General features: G+C 41.4%; 1 protein-coding gene across 1 annotated transcript in view; it reads left to right on the plus strand.

Annotated features, from left to right (window-relative positions):
- Positions 1-18,687, plus strand: part of DNAH5 (dynein, axonemal, heavy chain 5) — a 274,359-nt gene extending 255,672 nt beyond the window's left edge. The window contains 4 exon segments of the mRNA XM_011994188.1: positions 1,803-2,015; positions 9,094-9,246; positions 9,684-9,915; positions 18,318-18,687. Of these exon segments, the coding sequence (XP_011849578.1) occupies positions 1,803-2,015; positions 9,094-9,246; positions 9,684-9,915; positions 18,318-18,469 (750 nt within the window). The 3' untranslated portion in view covers positions 18,470-18,687.
- Positions 18,688-22,363: the final 3,676 nt, after the last annotated feature.

A 22,363-nucleotide genomic window follows, 5' to 3' on the forward strand; every position in this document is an offset into this window, starting at 1 on the left:
TGATGTGAACATTGTCTGTGGGTCTCACAGCTGTGGATAGCGACATTTGTTCTGGTGGAGTTGGCGGTGGAGTGCGATGGACCCTCGTGAGGGTTCTTAGCTTTGGTGGTTTAATGCTCTGTTTTTGTGTTGGTTGACCTCCTGCTGGGAGGTGGTGCTTTCCAGAGAGCATCAGCTGTGGTAGTATGAAGAGAAACCGGCAATGGGCAGGGCCCTAGAACTCCCAAGATTATATGCCCTTTGTCTGCCGCTACCAGGGTGGGCAGGGAAGGACCACGGGTTGGGGGAGCGGGGGCAAGGCTAGGTGTGTCTAAGCTCAGCCTCTCATTGGGCTTGTCCTGCTGTGACTGCTTCAGTTTCTTCAGTGAGGGTGTGTGTTCAGGAGAGGAGGCTCTCCCTTTCCCACTTCTGCAGTTGGGGCACTCACAGTATTTGGGGTGTCTCCTGGGTCCTGCAGGAGCAGTCTACCTCCTTCACAGAGTCTGTGGGTCCTCTTGGGATTGCTGCTTTGTTCTGGCAGTCGATCCGGAGCTAATGTTCACAATGCAAGCCTCTGAACACTGCTCTGTCCATCCGAGTCAGAGCTGCAATCTAGTCTTGCCTCTGTCCCCCAATTGTTTTATTTTTTGACATCTTAATGAGTATTGTGGAAAGAGTTACCCTGATAGTATTTTTTTAAATCTTCAATTATCCTTTGAGTTACAAACAATTCAATTACGTATGCACTCACAAAAATTTTAAAAAATATTTACAAAACAAATAAAATAAAAAAATAAAAATATTTGATTAAACCAAGAGTAAGAGGTAGCTGATTTTCCATAGTTTTAAGAGATGACCTGGACAATCAATTGGTTCTTCTAGCACAGAACCACCCTATTTCTTTGTATTTTTCCCTTTCGTACCTCATTTCAAGAGGAATCCTGTAGCATTTTGTGTCTTCTGTACCCCCACTGTTTTCTACTGAGCAGGCTACTAATTTTGACTGCTAATACTACAGACTGAACTTAAGGACCTTTAGTTAAGGGGATAATGTCCCTGGAATAACCTCTGATCACTTGCTTGGAGAAAAATCAATACTGTTGTCAGCTTTCATAAGCACTCTTCATTATAGGATCAGGAAAGGCGTCATTCATGTCTAACAGGGGTTGAAATATTTAGGAAACGACAAAAATGTCTAAAAATAGAATGATAACTACGTAAATAAACACGGTAAGTAGCAGGAGTTAGAAGAGTCTCCGTCCTTTTGCTGAATTTGTCAGTGCTACCTTAAGTTATAGCAACTGGGCCAAGCACAATATCTGATACATAGAAGACTCTGGATAAATACTTGTAGGATGATAATGAATGGATGTGGGGCAGATGGTTGCTTTGTTGAAAAAAACAGGAAGCTCTTAAAAGAGAATTCTAGTTTCTTGAGAGAGCCAGCAGAATGGCTGTGTGTGTGTACATGTCTGCTTGTGTGTGTCCACATGTGGGTTTGAAAGAGCTCAGATTGGCAGAAAGGGTGTTTCCCAATAAGTGCATTTGCTCTTTAGAAGACTACATGGTTGTGGTCATGCAATTTACATTCTTCTGTGAATTCATGGCTGCCTGCTCCTTCCCACATGGCATGAAAATTCGGGCTGGTCATCTAACAGATACTTTTTTCTGTTTTCTTTTTTCTTTTTGCCATGCAATAAAATAGAAGCTTATTATTTATGGAATAGTAAGAATTTGGACCTGTTCAGAGGCCCCAGGGCACAAGGTCTGTAAAATCCTTAGTAGCTAATTGTTAACATGTGCTTTGAATGTCTCCATGGCAGGTAAAAGAGAGGCTGCAGAAGATGGGGCCATTCCAGCCTATGAACATTTTCCTCAGGCAGGAAATAGACAGGATGCAAAGGGTACTCAGCCTTGTCCGCAGCACCCTCACTGAGCTGAAACTGGCAATTGATGGCACCATCATCATGAGTGAAAATCTGCGAGATGCGTTGGATTGCATGTTTGATGCTAGAATCCCTGCTTGGTGGAAAAAAGTATGTATAAGCCTGCTGTTATTCTGCCTGTTCACCTGTTGTTGTGAAGAGTTGTAATTGGCAAGTGGAAAGCATCGAAGGATAATTTACTCAACATGGTTTTTTTGCATAGGGACAAAGCCCCTTACAACCCTATACTTTTAGACCATAGGTAGGGAAGGAAGTTTTTTTTCAGCAAATCCCACGGATCAGGTTCTCTGCTAGAACATTTTACATGCATTATTTTACTTAAATTTTGTATTTTATTGCTCTTATTTTACAGATGAGAAACTCAAGGTTTGGACAGGTTACGTCTTTTCTCAGATTACACATCTAAGTAGCCAGAGAATCAGAATTTGAACCCAAGCCCCTGGACTCCAAAGCCCATGATGTTGGTTTCATAGAAGAAAACTTGCCCCCTACCCTCACCCTCACATCAAAAGTCACACCAAAAAGAAAAAAAAAAAGTTTCTGCTATATGCTGTTGAAATGGGAGGAGTTCCCTTATCCCCCTCGCAGGGCATGTGACGGGGTGTGGCTCGGTTTTCCGTGCCCTGCTGCTCAAATCCCTAGTGGGAGCATGCAGAGGGGCAGGTCGTGGGGACTGTTTTGGCGCTCCAACCCCATGGCAGTGTCTAGGGTTGAGTGTTTACAGCTCCCGAACGGGCGTATGTTACAGTGCGCTCTTTCAGTTTTGCCATCTGCAGGTGGCTCACGTTAATCAGCTCAATGAGACCCTCTTCCTTGTGGCAAGGACAGAGGGCTTTCTGTATCCTGGGTTCTTGCCCTAGTGTACTGGAAAAATTGGCTCATATGTGGGCTTAGAGGTTGGGTGCAAGGTTTTATTGAGTGGTGGAAGTTGCTCTCAGCAAGGTGGAGGGGGAGCCAGAAGGGGGATGGAGTGGGAAGGTGGTCTTCCCCTGGAGTTGGGCCACCCAGTGACTGCACTCTTCTCTGACCATGCCTGAGCAAATTCCATGTCATCCTGCTGTCAGTGGTGTTTGTTGGCCCTGCCAGTATCTGCTGGTGTCTGTCAGTGTGCTTCTCTGCGCTTCTGCTCCTCTTGACATCCAGCCACTTGTGTGTGTGTCCACTATGGTCTCTTGGGTTTATATGAGCACAGGATGGGGGGCATGGTGGACCAGAGTGGTCTTGGAAAATGCAACATTTGGGCATGAAAACAAGAGTGCCTGTTCTCACTTAGGTCTGTGGGCACAAGCCTGAGGGTGGAACCTTCGCCAGGGACTGTGGCCTTCTCTACCCAGCACTTCTCTGCCCCCCTCCAGTATCACTGTATCTGTAAATATAGTATGTAGTATGTATATATCAAACTCAGCGGATAAGAATTTAACAGCATGCTCACTGGTTACTTGTTAGTAATTGTGCTAAAGACAGATACAGTTTTAAGGAATAATTTTTCACTTGGAAAAGTAAAATGAGTTCCTGAGTGTCTTTGTAAGTAGGAAAATAAGTGTATTTTAGCAGAGGACATTTGAAGGGATGGAGCCTAAATGGTATTCTTCTCTTTGTTCTGTATTTGTGTGTGTGTGTGTGTGTGTGCGTGCGTGCAATGTGTATGCATATGCACACCCATGTTATGGGGAGATGTAAGTGAAGTTGCTAAGATTAATTATGGTGGAAAAATACATAGGAAAAGAGTAGGAGGTGGTGTCCTCTATAACCTATTTCTTGGGAAAATCTGGATCTGCCCCATGGCTTCCTTTCCATCTGACTCCTGCCATAGTCTGGGGGCCTCCACACCCACAGCGTGAACCCAAGTAGGGCTGGCCTGACAGGTCACTCCCAGTGTCGCTGCTCCCTAGATTTTCAATTCTACTCCGCTTCCTCATTCGCTTGCCCTGCCACACCTAAAGGTTGGAAGGAGGGGGAAACTAGGACAGAAATGCAGGCATGGGAAGGTGACAGGATTCACCCCTTTGAGATCTCAAGTTATGAATGTGAATGAAACCAGCCTTCACCGGTGTGCATCGCCTCCAGCTGGCTTCGACTGCCAGGAGTAGGCCTGGGAAGGCGGATGCTTGAGGAGCTTCCGTGTTGTACACCCACCTGGAGAGTGCAGTGGCAGGTGTGCTGGGATTTTTTGGCTGCCATAACAAAGTACCACCGACTGGGTGGCTTGAGCAACAGAAATTTGTTTTCTTTCAATTCTGGAGGTGGCAAGTCCGAAATAGAACTGTTGACCAGCCGTGCTCCCTTCAGAGTGTCTAGGGGAGTATCCTTCTTTGCTTCATTCTACCTTCTGGTGGCCCCAGGAGCTCCTTGGCTTGTGGCAGTCCTAGTCCAATCTCTCTCTTTGTCTTTGTGTGACTTTCTTTGCCCTGAGTACATTCACAACATCTTCCCTCTCTGCGTATCTGTCTCTGTGTCCAAATTTCCCTTTTTCATAAGGACAGCAACATATTGGAGTAGGGTCACCCTTATGCCCTCATTTTCACTTGATTTCCTCTGTAAAGACCCTGTTCCCAGAAAAGATCATGTTGTTAGGTGCTGGGGGTTAGGACTTCAATGTATGGTTTGGGCGGGGACACAATTCAACCCATGGTGGGAGAGGTAGCTAGGTCATGGACGCCATTCTCAACGGGGAGATTATAATGACAGCAGGTGAAGACAAGAGGCGAGGAGATGGGACAAAAACTGTTAAAGACTTATTTTAAAATTTACTTGACAAAAATTATATACATTTATGATGTGCTACATGTTGTTTTGAATGATGTGTATCCTGTAGAATGGCTGAACTGGGCTAATTAACATAGGCATTACCTCACATACTTAATTAACATTTTCTTGTGGTTCAGACCTAAAAGCCACTCTCAGCAATTTTCAAGAATACAGTGCATTGCAGCCGGGTGCGGTGGCTCACACCTGTAATCCCAGCACTTTGGGAGGCCAAGGCGGGCGGATCACGAGGTCAGGAGATTGAGACCATCCTGGCTAACATAGTGAAACCCTGTCTCTATTAAAAAATACAAAAAATTAGCTGGGTGTGGCGGTGTGCACCTGTAGTCCCAGCTACTTGGGAGGCTGAGGCAGGAGAATGGCATGAACCCAGGAGACAGAGCTTGCAGTGAGCCGAGATCATGCCACTGCACTCCAGCCTGGGTGGTAGATTGAGACTGTCTCCAAAAAAAAAAAGAAGAAAAAGAAAAAATACAGTCTATTGCCATAAACTATAGTCACCTTGTTGTAAAATAGATCTTTCGAACGTGCTTCTCCTATCTGACTGAAATTTTATACCCTTTGATCAACAACTTCCTATTCCCTCCCCCATCACCCCACCCTCTAGTCTCTGGTAACCACCATACTACTCTCTATTTTTATGAGTTCAACTCTTTCAGGCTCCACACGTAAGTGAGATGATGCAGTATTTGCCTTTCTGTGCCTGGCTTATTTCACCTAGCCTAATGGAGATGGGACAAAATGTATGGATGAGGTGAAAATCATGGAACCAAAGAATCAGATACCATGCTTAGGTCAAGGACTGTCCTTGAATAAGTGAACTGGAAGTGGAGGTTATGGTTGAAGAATGGAATGTGGAGTGGGGATGGTGCATGTTGGATTTCTTAAGGCAGCTAAATAGCTAGCTCTTTTCTCCGTCTGAATTCCAAAGCAATTAAATGGCAGAAAAGGAGTAGTGTAGATTAGAGAACATTTATTGATAAAGCTAATATTGAACAATGTGGCTTCTATCTGCTGAAACCCCTGAGTTGTGGGGTTTCAAAACCAGAATTCGGAATTAGACAGACTTACCCACCAGCAGCACGACGCTAGACAGTTTCCTCTACAGAGACTTCCCTGTGAAGCTAGAGTGTGCAGGAGCAGAAGAGAGTGTGGGAGCAGAAGAGAGTGTGTGCTCCCTTTCCCTCTGCTACCCCCAGCAATAAAAGCAGAAGCAATAAAAGCAGAAGGGGCTGGCTGGCTGGGCTTCCTAACTGTATCTCCATCTTTCCACTGCTGCTATGGCTTCTCCAACCTCCTGCTGCCCTAGTGCTAAGCCACTGATCATACTTCAGGACCTGCTGTTATAGCTGCACCGTACTTCCTTATGTCCCTCACCAGCTGGGTGCATCCTTGGCTCCACACAGTTACTCTGGGACCCTCATTATGGAGGCCTTGTCATCTGGGAGCTGTACCACCTGGAGCATGTGGCCTCTGAAGTCATCACAGCAGAGGGAAGGGAAATGGACAAGGCACCCCAGGTCTAGACTTTCTGGGTTAGGAAGTGACCCATGCCACTTTCATTCACAGTCTGTGGATCAGAACTAGAGCCTTGGACCTAACCTAACTGCATGTGAGGCTGGGAAGTATAGGGGGCACATGGGACATCTGATGAGCAGAACCCATTTCTGAAACAGCCAGAAACCAGATGAATTTCTTTACCTCCTGGGAGTGGGGAGAATGAGAGGGTCAAGGATCTTGGAGTGTTATCGACAAGGAGCTCTCTCCCCATTGAAGGAAATATAGGAGTGGAAAAAAAACGCACCTCCCAACAGGCTAGTGTTTGGGGATGACAAAATTTAACATGAGAGTACGAGAGCAGAGGAATAAAATGGAATGGACATCAGGGTCATTAGAGAGCAGAGGGTCATGAGATAAGATAGTAGGATGTTAAATGCATCATTGACATGGGTGGCTGAAGTCACCTAGAATGATTAATCAAGTAAATAAAGGCAGTATATGGGTTTTGAGTATGCACTTACTTGGCCAGAATACCCAGGTTCAAATCATGTCTCTTATGGGCTATGTAACTTGGGGTATGCTAGTTGCCTTGTTGTGCCTCAGTTTCCTTAACTGTAAAAGGGAAATAATAGCATTATATAATTCCTAGCATTATTGTGAGAATTAAATGAGTTGATATGTGTGAAGTGCTTAGAACAGCGCCTGGCATGTGGCCAGTGCTATGTAAGTGCCTGTGATTATTAATAGCAAAACCGCACCACCACCACCACCATCACCACCACAACCACCATCACCACTATGACCATCACCACCACTGTTACCACCAATTACTGCCTCTGCCATCACCACCACCACCCCCACCTCCACCACCAACACAATCATCATCATCATCCTCATGATTATTTGGGGGATTGAGTAGAAGAGTAAACCAGGAGCTAAATTCCTTCATGAATAAGAGGAAGTGACCAGTAGGTGATAGAAGCAAGTAGGGGTAAGGATAGTATGTCTGGATGGCATGAAACTCAAAAGAAGAGAATGATGTAGCATGATGACCTGGCAACAACAGTCAGAAACGACAAGGTCGTCTCCTCTTCCTCTGGTCCTGAGGGTTGTTGAGTGTGAGGAAAGCAGTAGCCTACATTTGGAGAAGGCTGTGAAGGAAGCAGTCTGTCCCAGGTTGAAGGTGTGGGGTGGGGGGCAGACTTCAGTTAAGAGAAGGGATGGAGAGGATGTTCCAGAATGAGGTGGAGGATCTAGAAGAGTTTTCTGATCATGGCATTGAAGATGCTGAAGGTAGAGTGGAAAGGCTTGGGAGGGGGGCTTGCCTCTTGTTATTGCCAAGGACGGAGGGGGATTGCGTCAGGTTGGGGCTGCACAGAGAGGGCAGCATACAGACATGAGGTTGGTGGGTGGGGGGATAGAGCGTTGGCCTCTGTAGGTTACTTGGCCACATGGGAGGGCGGTAGGACTTGTTTAGTGCCGAGCCTCAGGTGTGTCATCTAGAGCTTCAGCAGATTATGAGGTAGTGAGTTCTGCAGGCAGCATATAGTGAGTAGGACTGCTGCTTGTTGTCTTCTGCATGTTATTTGATGACACCACCCCCCATCCCTCTCATCACATAGCTTAGAGACTCGGAATCAGCTTTGACCAGACCCGTTTATTTCCTTCTCATCTTTAATAAATCCATTGCCCATACCAGAGAGTTTTCTATCTGAATTGCCTCTTCTCATTGCCAAGGACTGAGGGAGACTCTTCCAGATCACTGGCCATTATGAGTTCCTTCCCTACCAAACCAGATCATCCACCTCGGTAGGACCTGGGAGGCCCTGGAACAGGAATCCCTGTCAGGGGGCACTCTCGTTAGCAGCTCCCTCTGCCCTCAGACCAAACGTAGTATAAAATACACATCTCTTTTAGTTAACAGACCTATAATGATAGCAGACAATGAGTGATTTAATTCTTAAATTATGATCTTTTTGTTCAGGTTTTTATTCTTCTCAGCTTATTATCAGACTTTGGAATCTCAATAACTCTTGAAAATAGGCAAATTAATTCTTAAGGTGTTTGAAATTCAAGTGTTATACCCAGGTTGATTACTACATTTATTCGTACATAAAATATTGCAATTACAGTAAAATGTTATAATCTGTGATTTGAAGATACCGTCCACTGCTGCTGCTCATGGCATTAATGACATATCCATGCCAGTTGTCGTAATGGAAGCCCCACAGGTGAATTCAGGGAGAAAGTCAGAAGCAATAAATGCAAATAATTTGTGGATGACAAAGAGTCTTGGGTTTCCATTTTTTGCTCCTTCAAGAGAGGAAACAAAAATGTATTCTAAAGTGACAAACATTCTGGGAAAGGACTGTTGTTCACCCCATTACAATTAAGTGTAGCAAGTCTTCTACATCTTATTATCCATGGGATCTATTTTACAGTGTTGATTTATCTTGATAAGGCCATGAGCATATTTATGTAAATAAAAATCCTTTTTTATGTGTTATAGATTGAAATTGTAACCTAAGGAAAAATGATGAAAGCCTTGAAATTTAATCCAATAAATTGTTTTGATTCCTTTACAGCAGAATCAGTGATGAATATATTGGTACATGGAAAGTGATTCGATTGACATTAGATATCTTGAACAGTTCTGTGAATTGATCTGATGTTCATGTGATGACTAGTATATTCTGTCATATCTTAGTAGCATTACTATTATTAAGGAGAAAGAATAATTTGAAACACTTATGCCAGAATCCAGGGAAAATTCATGACTTAGAGACTTTTTTCATTATAAAAGTGAAATTGATATTTCATCATTTTTTTTTAGTGAACATAGCTAGTTTACACTGCAGTGTTAAACTTATATCAATTAATTGTTTAAATGTCTTCACTGCAGGTTTCTTGGGTTTCAAGTACGCTGGGTTTCTGGTTTACTGAACTTATAGAAAGAAATGGCCAGTTTACCTCGTGGGTTTTCAATGGCCGACCTCACTGCTTTTGGATGACAGGCTTTTTTAACCCCCAGGGATTTTTAACGGCAATGCGACAGGTAAGAGCTCTGATTTGCACCCATTGTGTTATTATAATTTTCCTCCACAGGGTTTTCTTTCATTATAGTTTTTTTTTTTTTTCATTATAGTTTTAAAGACTATAATAAGACAGAGAATGACTGTCTCTTTTTGGTACTAGCAGTTACATTGTCATGAACATAAATCCCAGCCACTTGTTCTCAGGCTGCTAGCTCGACTTTCAAAATATTTATTTCTTATTTTTGTATTTGATTTGACTTTGTATTTCTTTTTAAAGTAGACATAGCTAAATTAGGATGTGGGTTTTTTTTTTATGAGAGAATCTTGCTAATTCTTTAGGCACTATTGTACTTCCTTCGAATTAGAGTGATTTGGAGCCAAGCTTTCATTATTGTTATGCTCTTTCTATTAAGACAAACCTGTAACTGCTCCATTCATCTTTTGCTGCCCTGAATAGGAAATAACTCGGGCCAACAAAGGCTGGGCTCTGGACAATATGGTGCTTTGCAATGAAGTCACCAAATGGATGAAGGATGACATTTCTGCCCCTCCCACAGAGGGCGTCTATGTCTATGGCCTATATCTTGAAGGTGCTGGCTGGGACAAGAGGAACATGAAACTCATTGAATCAAAGCCAAAAGTGCTCTTTGAGTTGATGCCTGTCATAAGGATTTATGCAGAAAACAATAGTAAGTTGTCTTGTACCTTCAGTAAGTGTTCACGTTGTTCGTTTGGATGACATTATCAACACGGGAGTTCATTATTTTTGTCATCATGTAGTAGAGATTTTACTCTCTTATCAACCAGCTTTACATTCACACCAATGTTTAATGGGGACTTACTGACCTCTAGGCACTTTCTTGAGTATATTGAGGAGGCAATAGTTCTAGATAGTACTTGCTTATCTAATAAAGCAGATTAATATGTGTGGATACTCAGGAAATATTAGCTGATGAGATAAGAAAGAAATGTTTGGCATGGTTAATAAGCATGGGGAAGGAGAGTGAGATAACACGGGATGAAGTGGGCGGCGGCTGAGTCTCAGGAGCATTTGGGCCTGGACTGAGCTTTGAAGAATGGATACAATGTGGTGGGGTGAGCTGTGGTAAGGAGGCTTTCTAGATGAGATTGCACAGGGCTCAGTTGGAGGCTGTGGCTCTACCAACCTGGAGGTTTGAACCAGGTAGTGAAATCTAGATTGAATTCAGAGGCATTTGGCTTAATCCTATAGCTAATGGTAAAATACTGAGTTCTTATTTCTGTCTTTGAATGTAATAACACTTCTGTGAAGTACACACGTGATTCTACTTTAACAAAATTATCAAAGCTGTACTTGACAAGTCTAAAAATGCCTAAACTATTTTCCGTTGTTGGATTGATGTTTTCTGGAGGCTCTTTTTTTGGTCACCTTTCACTCAGCTGACATCTCTACAGCGATACCACATTTCAGCATATGAGGGAATTCCCTGTTCATTTTAGAAGCATAAACCATAAACTCTAGCCATGGTAGTGGATTCCAAGGAAGTACTGATTTTACGATAGAAGCACAAGAGATTCTAACAAGTAAAGGGATAAAATAATTAATGAACTATAAGTGTTTGTTTGTTTATTTATTTATTTGAGACAGAGTCTCGCTCTGTCACCCAGGCTGGAGTGCAGTGACACGATCTCAGATCACTGCAACCTCCAACTCCTGAGTTCAAGCGATTCTCCAGCCTCAGCCTCCTCAGCGCCCAGCCCCAAGTATTTGTTTTTTAAGGAAACATTTGGTGGATGTCTAATAGTTACCAGTCATAACCTTAGGCGCTAGGGATGCAAAGATCATTATGAACCAGATCCAGCCCCCAGAGACTCACAGTCTGGTGAAGGAGACCCATAGTAAGTAAATAATGAAAATACAAATTGATACATGTTACAAAAGAGATGCTCAGAAAGAAAACATAGAGATGTCTAGGAGTTTAGGGGTGATTGCTTTTGAGATGTGCTTTGGAGGAGAAGAATGATAGTTATGGGGAGTTAGACTTTTCGTGGTGGAGGGAAATAGCATTAGCTAGCTTGGTCATTCAATGACTACTTACCATCTGCCAAGCACTTCCCTAGTGCTGGGATGGCAGCACTGAGAAAAGACCAAACAAGCTTCCCATTCTTGTGGAGCTGAGTCGCAAACAGGGGTGATAGCCATAAAAGAAAGAAATATAGTCGGGCCTTGTTACTCACAGATTTGTATTTGTGAATTTGCCCACCTGCTAAAATTTCTCTGTAGCCCCCGAATCAACACTAATGACACTTTTGTGGTCATTCGCATGGTCATTCACAAACATGTGCAAAGCAGCAAACAGTTGGAGTTGCCAGACATACATATTCCTAGCTGGGGCCAAACAAGGTGAGGCTGGGCCTTCTTGTTCCAGCTTTCATATTACAACTAAGTGTCCTGTTTGTGGTCTCTTTAGTACCATGTTTTTCAATTTTTTTTTTTTTGGTACATTTTCCTATTTAAAATGGCCCCCAAGTGTAGTATTAAGTCTGCTGTTTCTGAGCACAAGAAGACTGTGCCTTATAAAGAAAATACATGTGTTGGACAAACTTCCTTCAGGCATTAGTCATAGTGCTGTTGGCCTCCAGTGCAATCATAATAAATCAACAATATATATTAACAAGATATCCTTAAACAGAAACACACATAAAACAAGATTATGTATTGACTGCTTGATGGAAATGTTGTGACCAGAGGCTTGCGGGAAACTAACCCTGTGTTTCCCCTAGGAGCAATGGCTTGGCATTTGTTAATTCAATATTCATGGTGACTTCATAGGACATAACTACTGTGAATAATGAGAGTTGACTAGAAATGAACATACTGATTTCAGATACTTCTTGTTTCTCTGCAAAAAAACACATGCATGGTGTCTTAGTCCATTTTCTGTTGCTATAACAAAATACTACAGACTGGGCATGTGATAGACAATAGAAGTTTATTTTGCTCCTGGTTCTGGAGGCAGGGAAGTCCAAAGGCATGATGCCAGCATCTGGTGAGAGTCATTCCATGGTCACAAACAGAAAGTAGAAGTAAGCATGTGAGACAGAGAGGGGCACCAGGGGCTGGACTTGGTTTATAGCAACCCACTCTTGCAATAACTATCTCACTGGCATGATAATGACATTAATTCATTCATAAGGGATTCACCATTTTGACCCAGTCACCATTTATCAGACTCTACCTCCAAATATTATTGTACCAGTGATTAAGTTTTCAACACATGAAATTCTAGGGGACAAATTCAAGCCATACACATGGTTTGAGTGTAAGATAATTTAGGAGTTCTGTTAGGAATACTGAGCTGAGATCCAAGTGACAGAAAGGGGCTATGCTAGCATCCTGGAGCAGAGGGAAGAGTGGAAAGTCATGAGGTGGTAATGGATGTGCTGGGTTTGGTGAAGAGTTTAGTTCTGGGATTTAGAAGACAGACCTGGTCCAGGTTAGCTGGATGTCAGCAGTGTGTAGGTGGATAACAAAGCTTCCACATGAAAGAGGTTCTTCAGGTAGAGGTGGAAATGGGGGAGTCGGAAGAGACAACTGATATTTATGGAGAATGTTTAAAGGTGGATTTCACACCATGTCTCATTTAGTATTTTCAAAAGTTTGCTAGAGAAATGATTTTTGCTTTGAGAACAACAAGCTAGAGAGGTTGTGATTTGTTGAAGGGAATAAGGATTACCTTGGGAGGGGACCAGTGTTATGAAGGAAGAAGAGCCTGTGAAGGGGAGAGTTGAGCATCAGATTAGGAACACAAAGGTTCTCAGCACACTGCTTGGCACATGGTGTAGTTCAATATTTATTAGTTGAATCAAAAAAGATAAATGTGTCTACGTGGGCTTAGGCAAGCATACTGCCTATGGCTTTGTATTTACTGGTTCTTAGGGTGGTGTGAGATCTTGGGACGGTAATTATTTTATAGAAATAATAATCAAGTGTTCCTTTAGCCAAAAATAGTATTTTAGAAAAATTGCTTTATCATATCATTGCATCTAGTCAACATGTTGTAAAAACGTTTCCGTTATAAAATGAAATGAAAACCTTTTTCCAGTTGAGTTACATGTTACTGTTTTTTCTTGTGACTAAACTATAAAAATCCATGGCAATTTGACACTGAACATCTCAGCATGGTAGTAATAAAGTAATAATTTTATAATACTGGCAATTCTTTATGATTTAAGAACAGATTTTTATAGAAGAACTATGTCCACCCTGCTGTGTGTTAGCCAGTGGTGATGCTCATTAGCAGCAGGTAAGGGAGAAAATAAAATAAGCAAAGGAAAAGGGGCTAATTTCAAAGTATTAAAAGAAAACTTTAGTTCTTTATTCCTTTGTTGATTTCAGTAAGAGCTGGTGGAAACTCGGTTTGTTGTTAAAATCGCTTTGTTGTTGAAGAGGTGTTTCTTTAGTAATGGAAAACTAACATTCTGTTACCCTTTTCATGTGATACATTTAATTTTTACTCAATTTTGATAATTGAGCAGGGCTCTGATTGACTTAAAGCGGTGTGTAGCATCATTAAAGACCAAAGTGCAGCATTTGAAAATTGGAATTCTTATAGTTAACAGTTTTTACATTAATATGAAGGAAATTTCTCAATTTAAATAATCATTAAAATATAGATATAGGACTGGTTTATTTGTTTTCTACAAGAAGAAATCTAGATATTTATTTTAACTCTAAAAATTGAGTGATACACCCTCAAACTTTAAAAAGAAATGATGTTTCTTGCTAGAAAATCACAGAAAAGTCATTCAAATAGTACTCAATTCACCAAGAGAGTAAAGCCACACGCACACCGTCTAGATTCTCTGTTCTCAAAGGAAGCTGGAAAGGACAGATAGAAGAAAGATATGTGTCTTCACAGATTTATTATATGAGCAGATTGATGATTCTCAGCGAACTTCAGAACTGTAGCTGATGTGCTGGAAAACTGTGATTGGAACATTTGTGAGGGACGAGGCAAGCCTTCTGTGTACCTCTGATCACCAAGCAGGTGCAAGAGGGGTCTCAAGGGTTATTTCCTGCTAAGGAAAACATGTATCTAAGAATGCCGTCTGACCCATTTTGATGTGAGACTGTGCAGATTTGGGACTGGGGTGGGGGTAGCCATATGTGGTGACCAGGAGTAGAGACCTCCTGGTTCCTAAGCCCACAGGGTTTAATCGGCTGTCAGCTTGTAAACCTGGAAGTCTGTTAAAGTCATGGGAAACATGAGTCTGGGAAGTTGCTTTAGTGAAAAGGTCCATGCGTAAGTAGATGCATGTGTGTGTATGTGCGTGTGCCTGTGTGTGTATGTGCGTGTGCCTATGTATGTGTGTGTGGAGACAGAGAGATAAAGAAGTGTCAAATAACATCTCTATCTTAGGCACCTTCCACATTCCAGGCATTATACTATACCAGGCACATACATGTGTTAACTTATTTAATCTTTACAACAACTCTGTCAAATTTATCGTCCTCATTTCGCAGATGGAGAAATTAAGGTTTGGAGACCCTGGGTAATTTGCCCGTGATTCCTGGCTACTGACAGTGAAAGCTGGTATCAGAATCACATTTGTTTGTCGTGAGGTATATGCAAACCTCTGGGAATTCCCATGGTTAGTCTTCTACTTGAGATTCTGTGTTTATGTGTCCTCTCAGCGCCTGGGACAAAACTTGAAAATAAAGGCTAAATTCAAAATGAGGACAGCTCCATTGAATATGGAAGTCCTGAATTAATTTTTCTCAGGTACCTGTTAAGGTAGACTGTAGGCAGTGGGAGGGCACAGGGAGAGCCCTCTGTGGGTGGTGCTCTCCCTCCCCATACCTCCCTCCGTCATGCTGCAATCTGAAAAGTGCTTATGCCCCTGTTCACCGGTAGAGGACCATGAGCCAGGGGCCGGGATATTCGAGTGGTTCTCCTGGCTTTTATCATCCTAGTCATTAGTCATGTGGCTTTGGAGGCCTATCTAAAATATGCCGCAGATTGAACTCAGGTATCTAGTTCTGTCCATTTCATTTTCATGTTTTCTGCAAAGACAGAGGTATACATGCATAGCGCATCCCAAGTATTGCAGAGATGAAGTGGAGAGGCCACGGATCCATTCTGACTAGGTTTCATTCTCAGTTAACACTACAGCTTTCTAATCTTGGACAACTCGCCTTCCTTCTGTTCCAGTTTTTGAATCCGCAAAGTGATTAAATAGTAGTACCCGTCACACAGGATTGCTGAGAGAATTACACTCACAATGTTATTAGGAAAAATATGTATTAAATACTTCCTATGTACTGACAATGTACTGACAGTGAACATAGGATGCATTTAATACATATTTTTTCAATTGTTACTCTTATTAACATGCTTAACTCAAATGCTTTTTAAAGGAGTGAAAGAAATACTGTATATTAAGAGTGAACTGTCCAGTGATTTAAATGTTACTAGCAAAAGGGTGGTTAAATAAAAGAATGACTTAACGATTCTATAGAGACTCTCTATATAATGGTTATTTTGGATGTTGGAAGCAATATATGGATGCATACTCACATGTAGATGAAAAATGCAAGATAGATAGGGAAGTTAAACAGTCAGAAAATGAAATTCCCCCAAGGTGTTTTATTAAAACCTTTAAGATCCTAAAGGGTATAGCTTGCCAGTTTGCACAACCTCTCCTCTCTCCTCCTCCTTCTGGAGACCCAAGGTTTTAAACATATTTAGTTGATTTGTTCTACCTACCCCGCAAGCTTATTTTTGTCTTCGAAGTTGTTTGTCTAAGCAGGGGGATGGTTTCGAATCATCTGCTTATGTAGTTGTTTAGCATCTGTCAGCGTTTTCACTATGAAATTATATCTTCAGTGGCTTCTAATCCTGCCGCAGAAGTTTGCTGCATGCTGTGACTTGGCATGAGCACCTTCAGCTCTGAAGCAATTAAAAATAAATAGAATTGGATAAATATTTCAGAAAATTATTTTTACCTGCTTATTGAAGAGAATGCTATTTTTTTCCTCCATTTTTCTTTTGGGATTAAAAATCCAAATAGTCAAATGATTCTCAAGTTGTAATTATTGTAATTATCATGAGATTCAGATGTAAGGCACCAAAACCTTACTTCAAGTTTATAAAATGATTGTTAATCAAATTTGCAGCAAGAAGAAGAATGAGTTATATATTTGTTACATGTTTAAAGATCCTAGGATTAAAGGATTTAACTATATCAGTGAGTATAGTTAGTGTTAACCGCATTGCATGATTCGTTGTCATTCATTTACTTGTTCAGAATTTTTCATATACATTTGCCTAATTATTATTACTAGTGATATATGCATAGAAATTGGAAAAATTACACTAAGATTTTAAAATTAGGTATCACATTGTTTTAGGTTGTTTCTAATGATTAATTTCATAAGATTAAGGAAACACAGAGTTTTAAAATACTGTAAAATATCTTTGTTGTTTTAGAAGAAGGTTTCTCAGTCTTGGTACTCTTGACATTTTTGGTCTGGATTACCTTTGTTTGGGGCCGGGGGGCTGTCCTGTGCATTATAGGATGTTAGCAGCATTCCTGACCTCTATTCACGAAGATGTTAGTAGCAAGCCCACAGTTGTGTTAACCAAAAATGTCTTCAGATATTGGCAAATGTCCCCCTAGGTAGAATCATCCCTGGTTAAGAATCACTGCCTTAGAATTATTTATTTTATACTGAAACTTATGTATCATATTATTATATTCAAATGTTTCACTTCTTCTAATACAATTGATTAAATTTATAGTGGATATGTGAAAACACAGGGCACAGCAGGTTAAAAGGTCTATTGGATCAAATAATGAGACTTTAGCTTCTGATAGTGCCTTGCTTTTATAATTTTCTGGAAAAGGCAAATTTTTGAGCATGTCAGTTTTGAGAAATAAATTCAATAACTCTGATATGTTTCAGTGCCCATGTTTGTAACATTAATTCACAAAAGCAGAGCATCCTCTTAGTTAAATGTCATTTCACTTCAATAGTTAAGTGAGGGTTTTTAAAAAATATAATATTGACTTTCCAGAAGAGTACAGGGATGGGTGTAGACACACTCTTGTCCTCGAAAAATGTATAATCTGGAAGAGACTATAAAATAATACACTACTTCCTGAGACGCATGTTAGGAGGTGTGCAGGTAAACTACTGTGGACAGAGTGGCTCTCATAAGACACTAATGAGGCTTAAACTCCCAGGCTGCTCACAGGCAGAAGCTCCTTCCAAAGCCTACTTTTTTGTTTGTAAATTTCACTCATTTTTTTTTAAAGAGGGCCCTCATGAATTGTGTGAGTTTAATTCCCCACAGACCTGGGCCTGTCTCTGAGTATGGGGTTTCCAAGGCCGGAAAGAAAGGGAGCCTGTGGGTGGAGATGGATGTGTTAGAAAGGATCTCTGAAGGATGGACACACATAGATTGCCTTTCATTGCAGTGTCATTTTGGAAACTGCATCTATTCTTCTACTCCGGAAAGGTAGATTGAGTCTCAGAGAGGTGAATTGGTCCATTACTCTCTGCTTCCCAGCAATTTTATTTCTCTACATTTATAGAGAATTCACAATACCTGATTTAGCTGGGGGGTGGGGGAGCACCCGCTGTCCTGGGATTTAAGATGTGATGTAAACTATGGCCTGCAGGGTTGAAGATTTTGAAATAATAAAGTAATGCCCACTGGTGCTGGATACCTGATTAAAACTGACGTGTGCGCGCTCAAGGTTTGTTGGGGAGATGAAGGAGAACAGGTGGAGGGGGATGTTGAGTTGACAGGTGCCAAGGAGAGAGAGGAAGCATGTGGGCTGACTTACTGTCCATGGTTCGGGGCAGGGGGCCAGCAGAGGCCACCAGACGCTGTCTGGGTGTCTTGCCACAGCTACTGGCACCCTGTGGGAGCGTCTGCGTCACATCCAGGAATTGCCTGGCCTCAGAAAGAATGTCCCTCATTCTGCCAAACCCATCTGTCTTTGAAATGACCTACAGAATGCAGAAGCGTGGCTCTGCACTCTCCTTGGGCACTTAAGTGGGAAATTCACCAAGTTCTTTTCTTTTATGATTTTTTTGTAGCTTTACGAGATCCTCGGTTTTACTCCTGTCCCATCTATAAGAAGCCAGTTCGAACGGACTTTAACTACATTGCCGCTGTGGACCTCAGGACGGCCCAGACCCCTGAACACTGGGTGCTCCGTGGGGTTGCCCTTCTCTGTGATGTCAAGTAACATGTCGGGAGTGTTCCCGCCCAATGCTTTGGAAAATGCAAGATCTAAATTATTGTAACCTTTGTTTCTGTATGACTGCTGGACAGTGTATGTCAGGTCGTTTATGCAATTAATGAGCTGCATAGGTTTTCCCCACTCCTTAATTGGGTGCTTATATTTTACCTGTTTCATCATTAGTGACCAATGTCTGAGTTTGTTGAAAATACTATTTAGTGATAAAGTGTGGCCCTCAAATCCACAGTAGTGCATTTTCTTCTTACTTTGCTGTGAAGACCAACTAGGGTAAGCACACAGCATTTCTCTGGAAGGAATTACTATTCTTCTGTTAATATGGCCTGGTAACAGCCAAGTTCTTGAAGGTAACAGGGCAAGTTTGTGCTGATTTTGCTTCTATTGCCTTTCGTATTTAGGTCAAGTTAAGAGACTTATTTTCAGGGTTTCAAGCAGCCAATTAAAAATATCTTTTAAAAAATAGAAGGAGATGGAAGAATGGGTTAAGAATGTAAATAGACAATTTAAGCATAAAGAATAAATGTAGAGCAATGTTTAAGCCTACTTGTAATTAATAATGAGATACTAATTGATAACTCTTATAATAAAAATTAAAGCTAAAAGTAAATCATAGCATGCTCTCGGTAAATATCCACTCACAAATTGCTACAGCACTGTAAATCAACCCAACCTTTTTTGTAAAATGATTAAATACAGTAAGAACCATAAAAATATTCACACACTTGGATCTTTATTTTCTCTGTATCCAGGAAACAATTGAAAAGACTGAAAATAGTCTCTATAAAATTACGTTTAATAACAAAAAAATGGAAATGTCATAAATATTCAATAATCAGGCTATGCTTAAGGAAATTAGGAGATATTAGGCAACCATAAAAAATAATTTTGAAGATTCCATAATATGAAAATGGTAGACTCAGACCGTTAAGTGAAAGATTTAGTTCACAAAATATTGAGTACACTGTGATTATAACAGTGAAATATATTTGCATATGGACAAAGATTAGATGGCAAGATAGAAAAACAAGAACAGATGTGATAGCAAGAGTTATAGTTGGCTTGAAAAAAATGTGATCATTAGGAGAAAATATAAAGAAAGGATAGAAATCTTAGACAGTGTGTAGGGATGTCCTATGGGCTTTTATTAATTAGGAAACATTATCAAATGATCTTTTCACATATATATTTTTTTAAATTCTGGTTACAGGTTATTAATAACTCTTCATCTAACCCATTGAGTAGAAAATTTAGTCAGTATTAAATTAGAATTGTGGTTTACAAACTTTTGGTTAGCTCTGGATCTGTATTACTGCATTTGTTTTGATAAATGGTTTTTGGGAGGTGGATACTAGGAGACAAGTGTGGGCCCCTCTCGCTGGGCTTCATTCTATGGACCAGGATCATTATTTTATGCTCATGACGATGAGAGTTAAGCCTGAGTGGCTCCTGTGACTCCCGCCATCGTAGATGATACTGTTTTCATGTGAGTTCTTTCTTTTGGTGTGGATTAATGTATCAGTTAATTTGTGTGAATTGTGGTGAAACAATCATTTCATTCTGAAAAGCAAGTAATGAAAATGTGGACATCATGGAGTTAATAAAATGTTTTTACTAAATGCCTCATTCATAATTGTCGTTTATCAGAAAGGGGGGTAATTGACACTAAGTATCTAGAAATAAGCTTTCAAAACTGGATTTTTTATCAAATAATTTGAAAATGTGTCATTCCTATGATTTTGTGATACACATCTGTTAGTTTGCATGCATGAGTCTTGGAGACCCAAAGTAGAAAAAGACCATGAAAACAACTAAGAATTTTTACAAACTAATTCAACATGGTTGGCCTCTGAAGCAGTGATGAATCAATGAGGCCTCTTTCTGCATAGCTGCCCACTCCTTCCCGGGCTCCTCCCACCAAAAGGTGCTAGGTATTCCACAGTCAGGTAGGCAAGGGAGAACTGATTGAATGAATCTCTCCTGCAATGGAGAGGCTTCCTGATGTTCTTGGACATGGAGAAATAACCGCCAGGGGCTTGGTACCATTGCAGAGTCATGCAACAGTTTTTTTCAACTGTACCAATATTGATTTACTAAAAAATATTGATTTTGCACCTCCTGTGAAGACTCTCTGCTGAACTGGTGATGCAATGGTGAAAAAAAAAAAACAGGCACAGTGCCTAATCTCATAGAGTGCACCTGAGAGGAATAAATGCAGAATATAGCAATTATTCAGGTACATATGTAGTTGTATTAGTCCGTTTTCACACTGTTATAAATAACTACTTGAGACTGGTTAATTTATAAACAGAAGAGGTTTAAAATTGACTCACAGTTCCATATAGCTGGGGAGGCCTCAGGAAACTTATAATCATGGTGGAAGATGAAGAGGAACCATGCGCATCTTCACAATGGTGGAGCAGGAGAGAGAGAAGATGAAGGGAACAGTCACACACTTTTAAACCTTCACATCTTGTGGGAACTCACTATCATGAGAACCGCACATGGGAAACTGCCCCCACGATTCAATAACCTCCCACCAGGTTCCTCCCCTGACATGTGGGGATTACAATTCAAGAAGAGATTTGGGTGGGAACACAGCCAAACCATATTGTTCCATCCCAGCCCCTCCCAAATCTCAAGTCCTTCTTACATTTTAAAACACAATCATGGCTTCCCAACAGTCCCCAAAAGTCTTAACTCATTCCAGCATTAACCCAAAAGTCCAAGTCCAAAGTCTCATCTGAGACAAGATAAGTCCCTTCCACCTATCAGCCTGTAAAATCAAAAGCACCAAATGGGAAAATTGACCAAAACAAAGGGTCTACAGGCCCCATGCAAGTCTAAAACCCAAGACAGTAATCATTAAACCTTAAAGTTTCAAAATGATCTCCTTTGGCTCCATGTCTCACATCAGGGCACTTTGATGCAAGAAGTGGCCTCCCAAGGTCTTGGGCAGCTCTGCCTCTGAGGCTCCATAGGGTACAGCCCCTGTGGCTGCTTTCAAGGGCTGGCATTGATTGCCTGCAGCTTTTCCAGGTGCACAGTGCAAGCTGTCAGTGGATCTACCATTCTGGGTAGATCCATTCTGGGGGCCACAGGATGGTGGCGCATTTCTCATGGCTCCACTAGGCAGTGGTCCAGAGGGGACTCTGTGTGGGGGCTCTAACTCCATATTTCCCCTCTGCACTGCCTTATTAGAGGTTCTCCATGAGGACTCTGCTACTGCAGCAGACTTCTGCCTGGACATCCAGGTATTTCCATACATCCTTGAAATCTAGGTGGAGGTTCTGAAAACTCAAGTCTTGTTTTCTGCATACCTGTAGGCCCAACACCATGTGAAATCTGCCAAGGCTTGGGGCTTGTATCCTGTGAAGCTATGTCCCAAGCTGTACCTTGGCCCCTTTTAGCCATGGCTAGAGCTGGAGCAACTGGAATGCAAGGTGTCACATCCTAAGGCTGCACAGAACAGTGGGGCCCTGGGCCCAGCCCATGAAACAGTTTTTCCCTCCTAGGCCTCTGGACCTGTGATGAGAGGGGCTACCATGAAGATCTATGAAATGCCCTAGGGACATTTTCCCCATTGCCTTGGCTATTAATATTTGGCATCTCTTATGCAAGTTTCTGCAGGCAGCTTGAATTTCTCCCCAGAAAATAGATTTTTTTCTTCTACCACTTGGTCAGGCTGCAAATGTTCAAACTTTTATGCTCTGCTTCCTCTTTAAACATAAGTTTTAATTTCAAACCATATCTTTGTGAATGCATATGGCCATTTGCTGTTAAGAGCACCCGGGTCACTTCTTAAATGCTTTGTTGCTTAGAAATTTCTTCTGCCAGATACCCTAAATCATCTCTTTCAAGTTCAAAGTTCCACAGATCTCTAGG

The sequence above is a fragment of the Mandrillus leucophaeus genome, unplaced genomic scaffold (assembly GCF_000951045.1).
Source record: "Mandrillus leucophaeus isolate KB7577 unplaced genomic scaffold, Mleu.le_1.0 Scaffold445, whole genome shotgun sequence".
In the NCBI taxonomy this organism is placed as follows: domain Eukaryota; kingdom Metazoa; phylum Chordata; class Mammalia; order Primates; family Cercopithecidae; genus Mandrillus; species Mandrillus leucophaeus.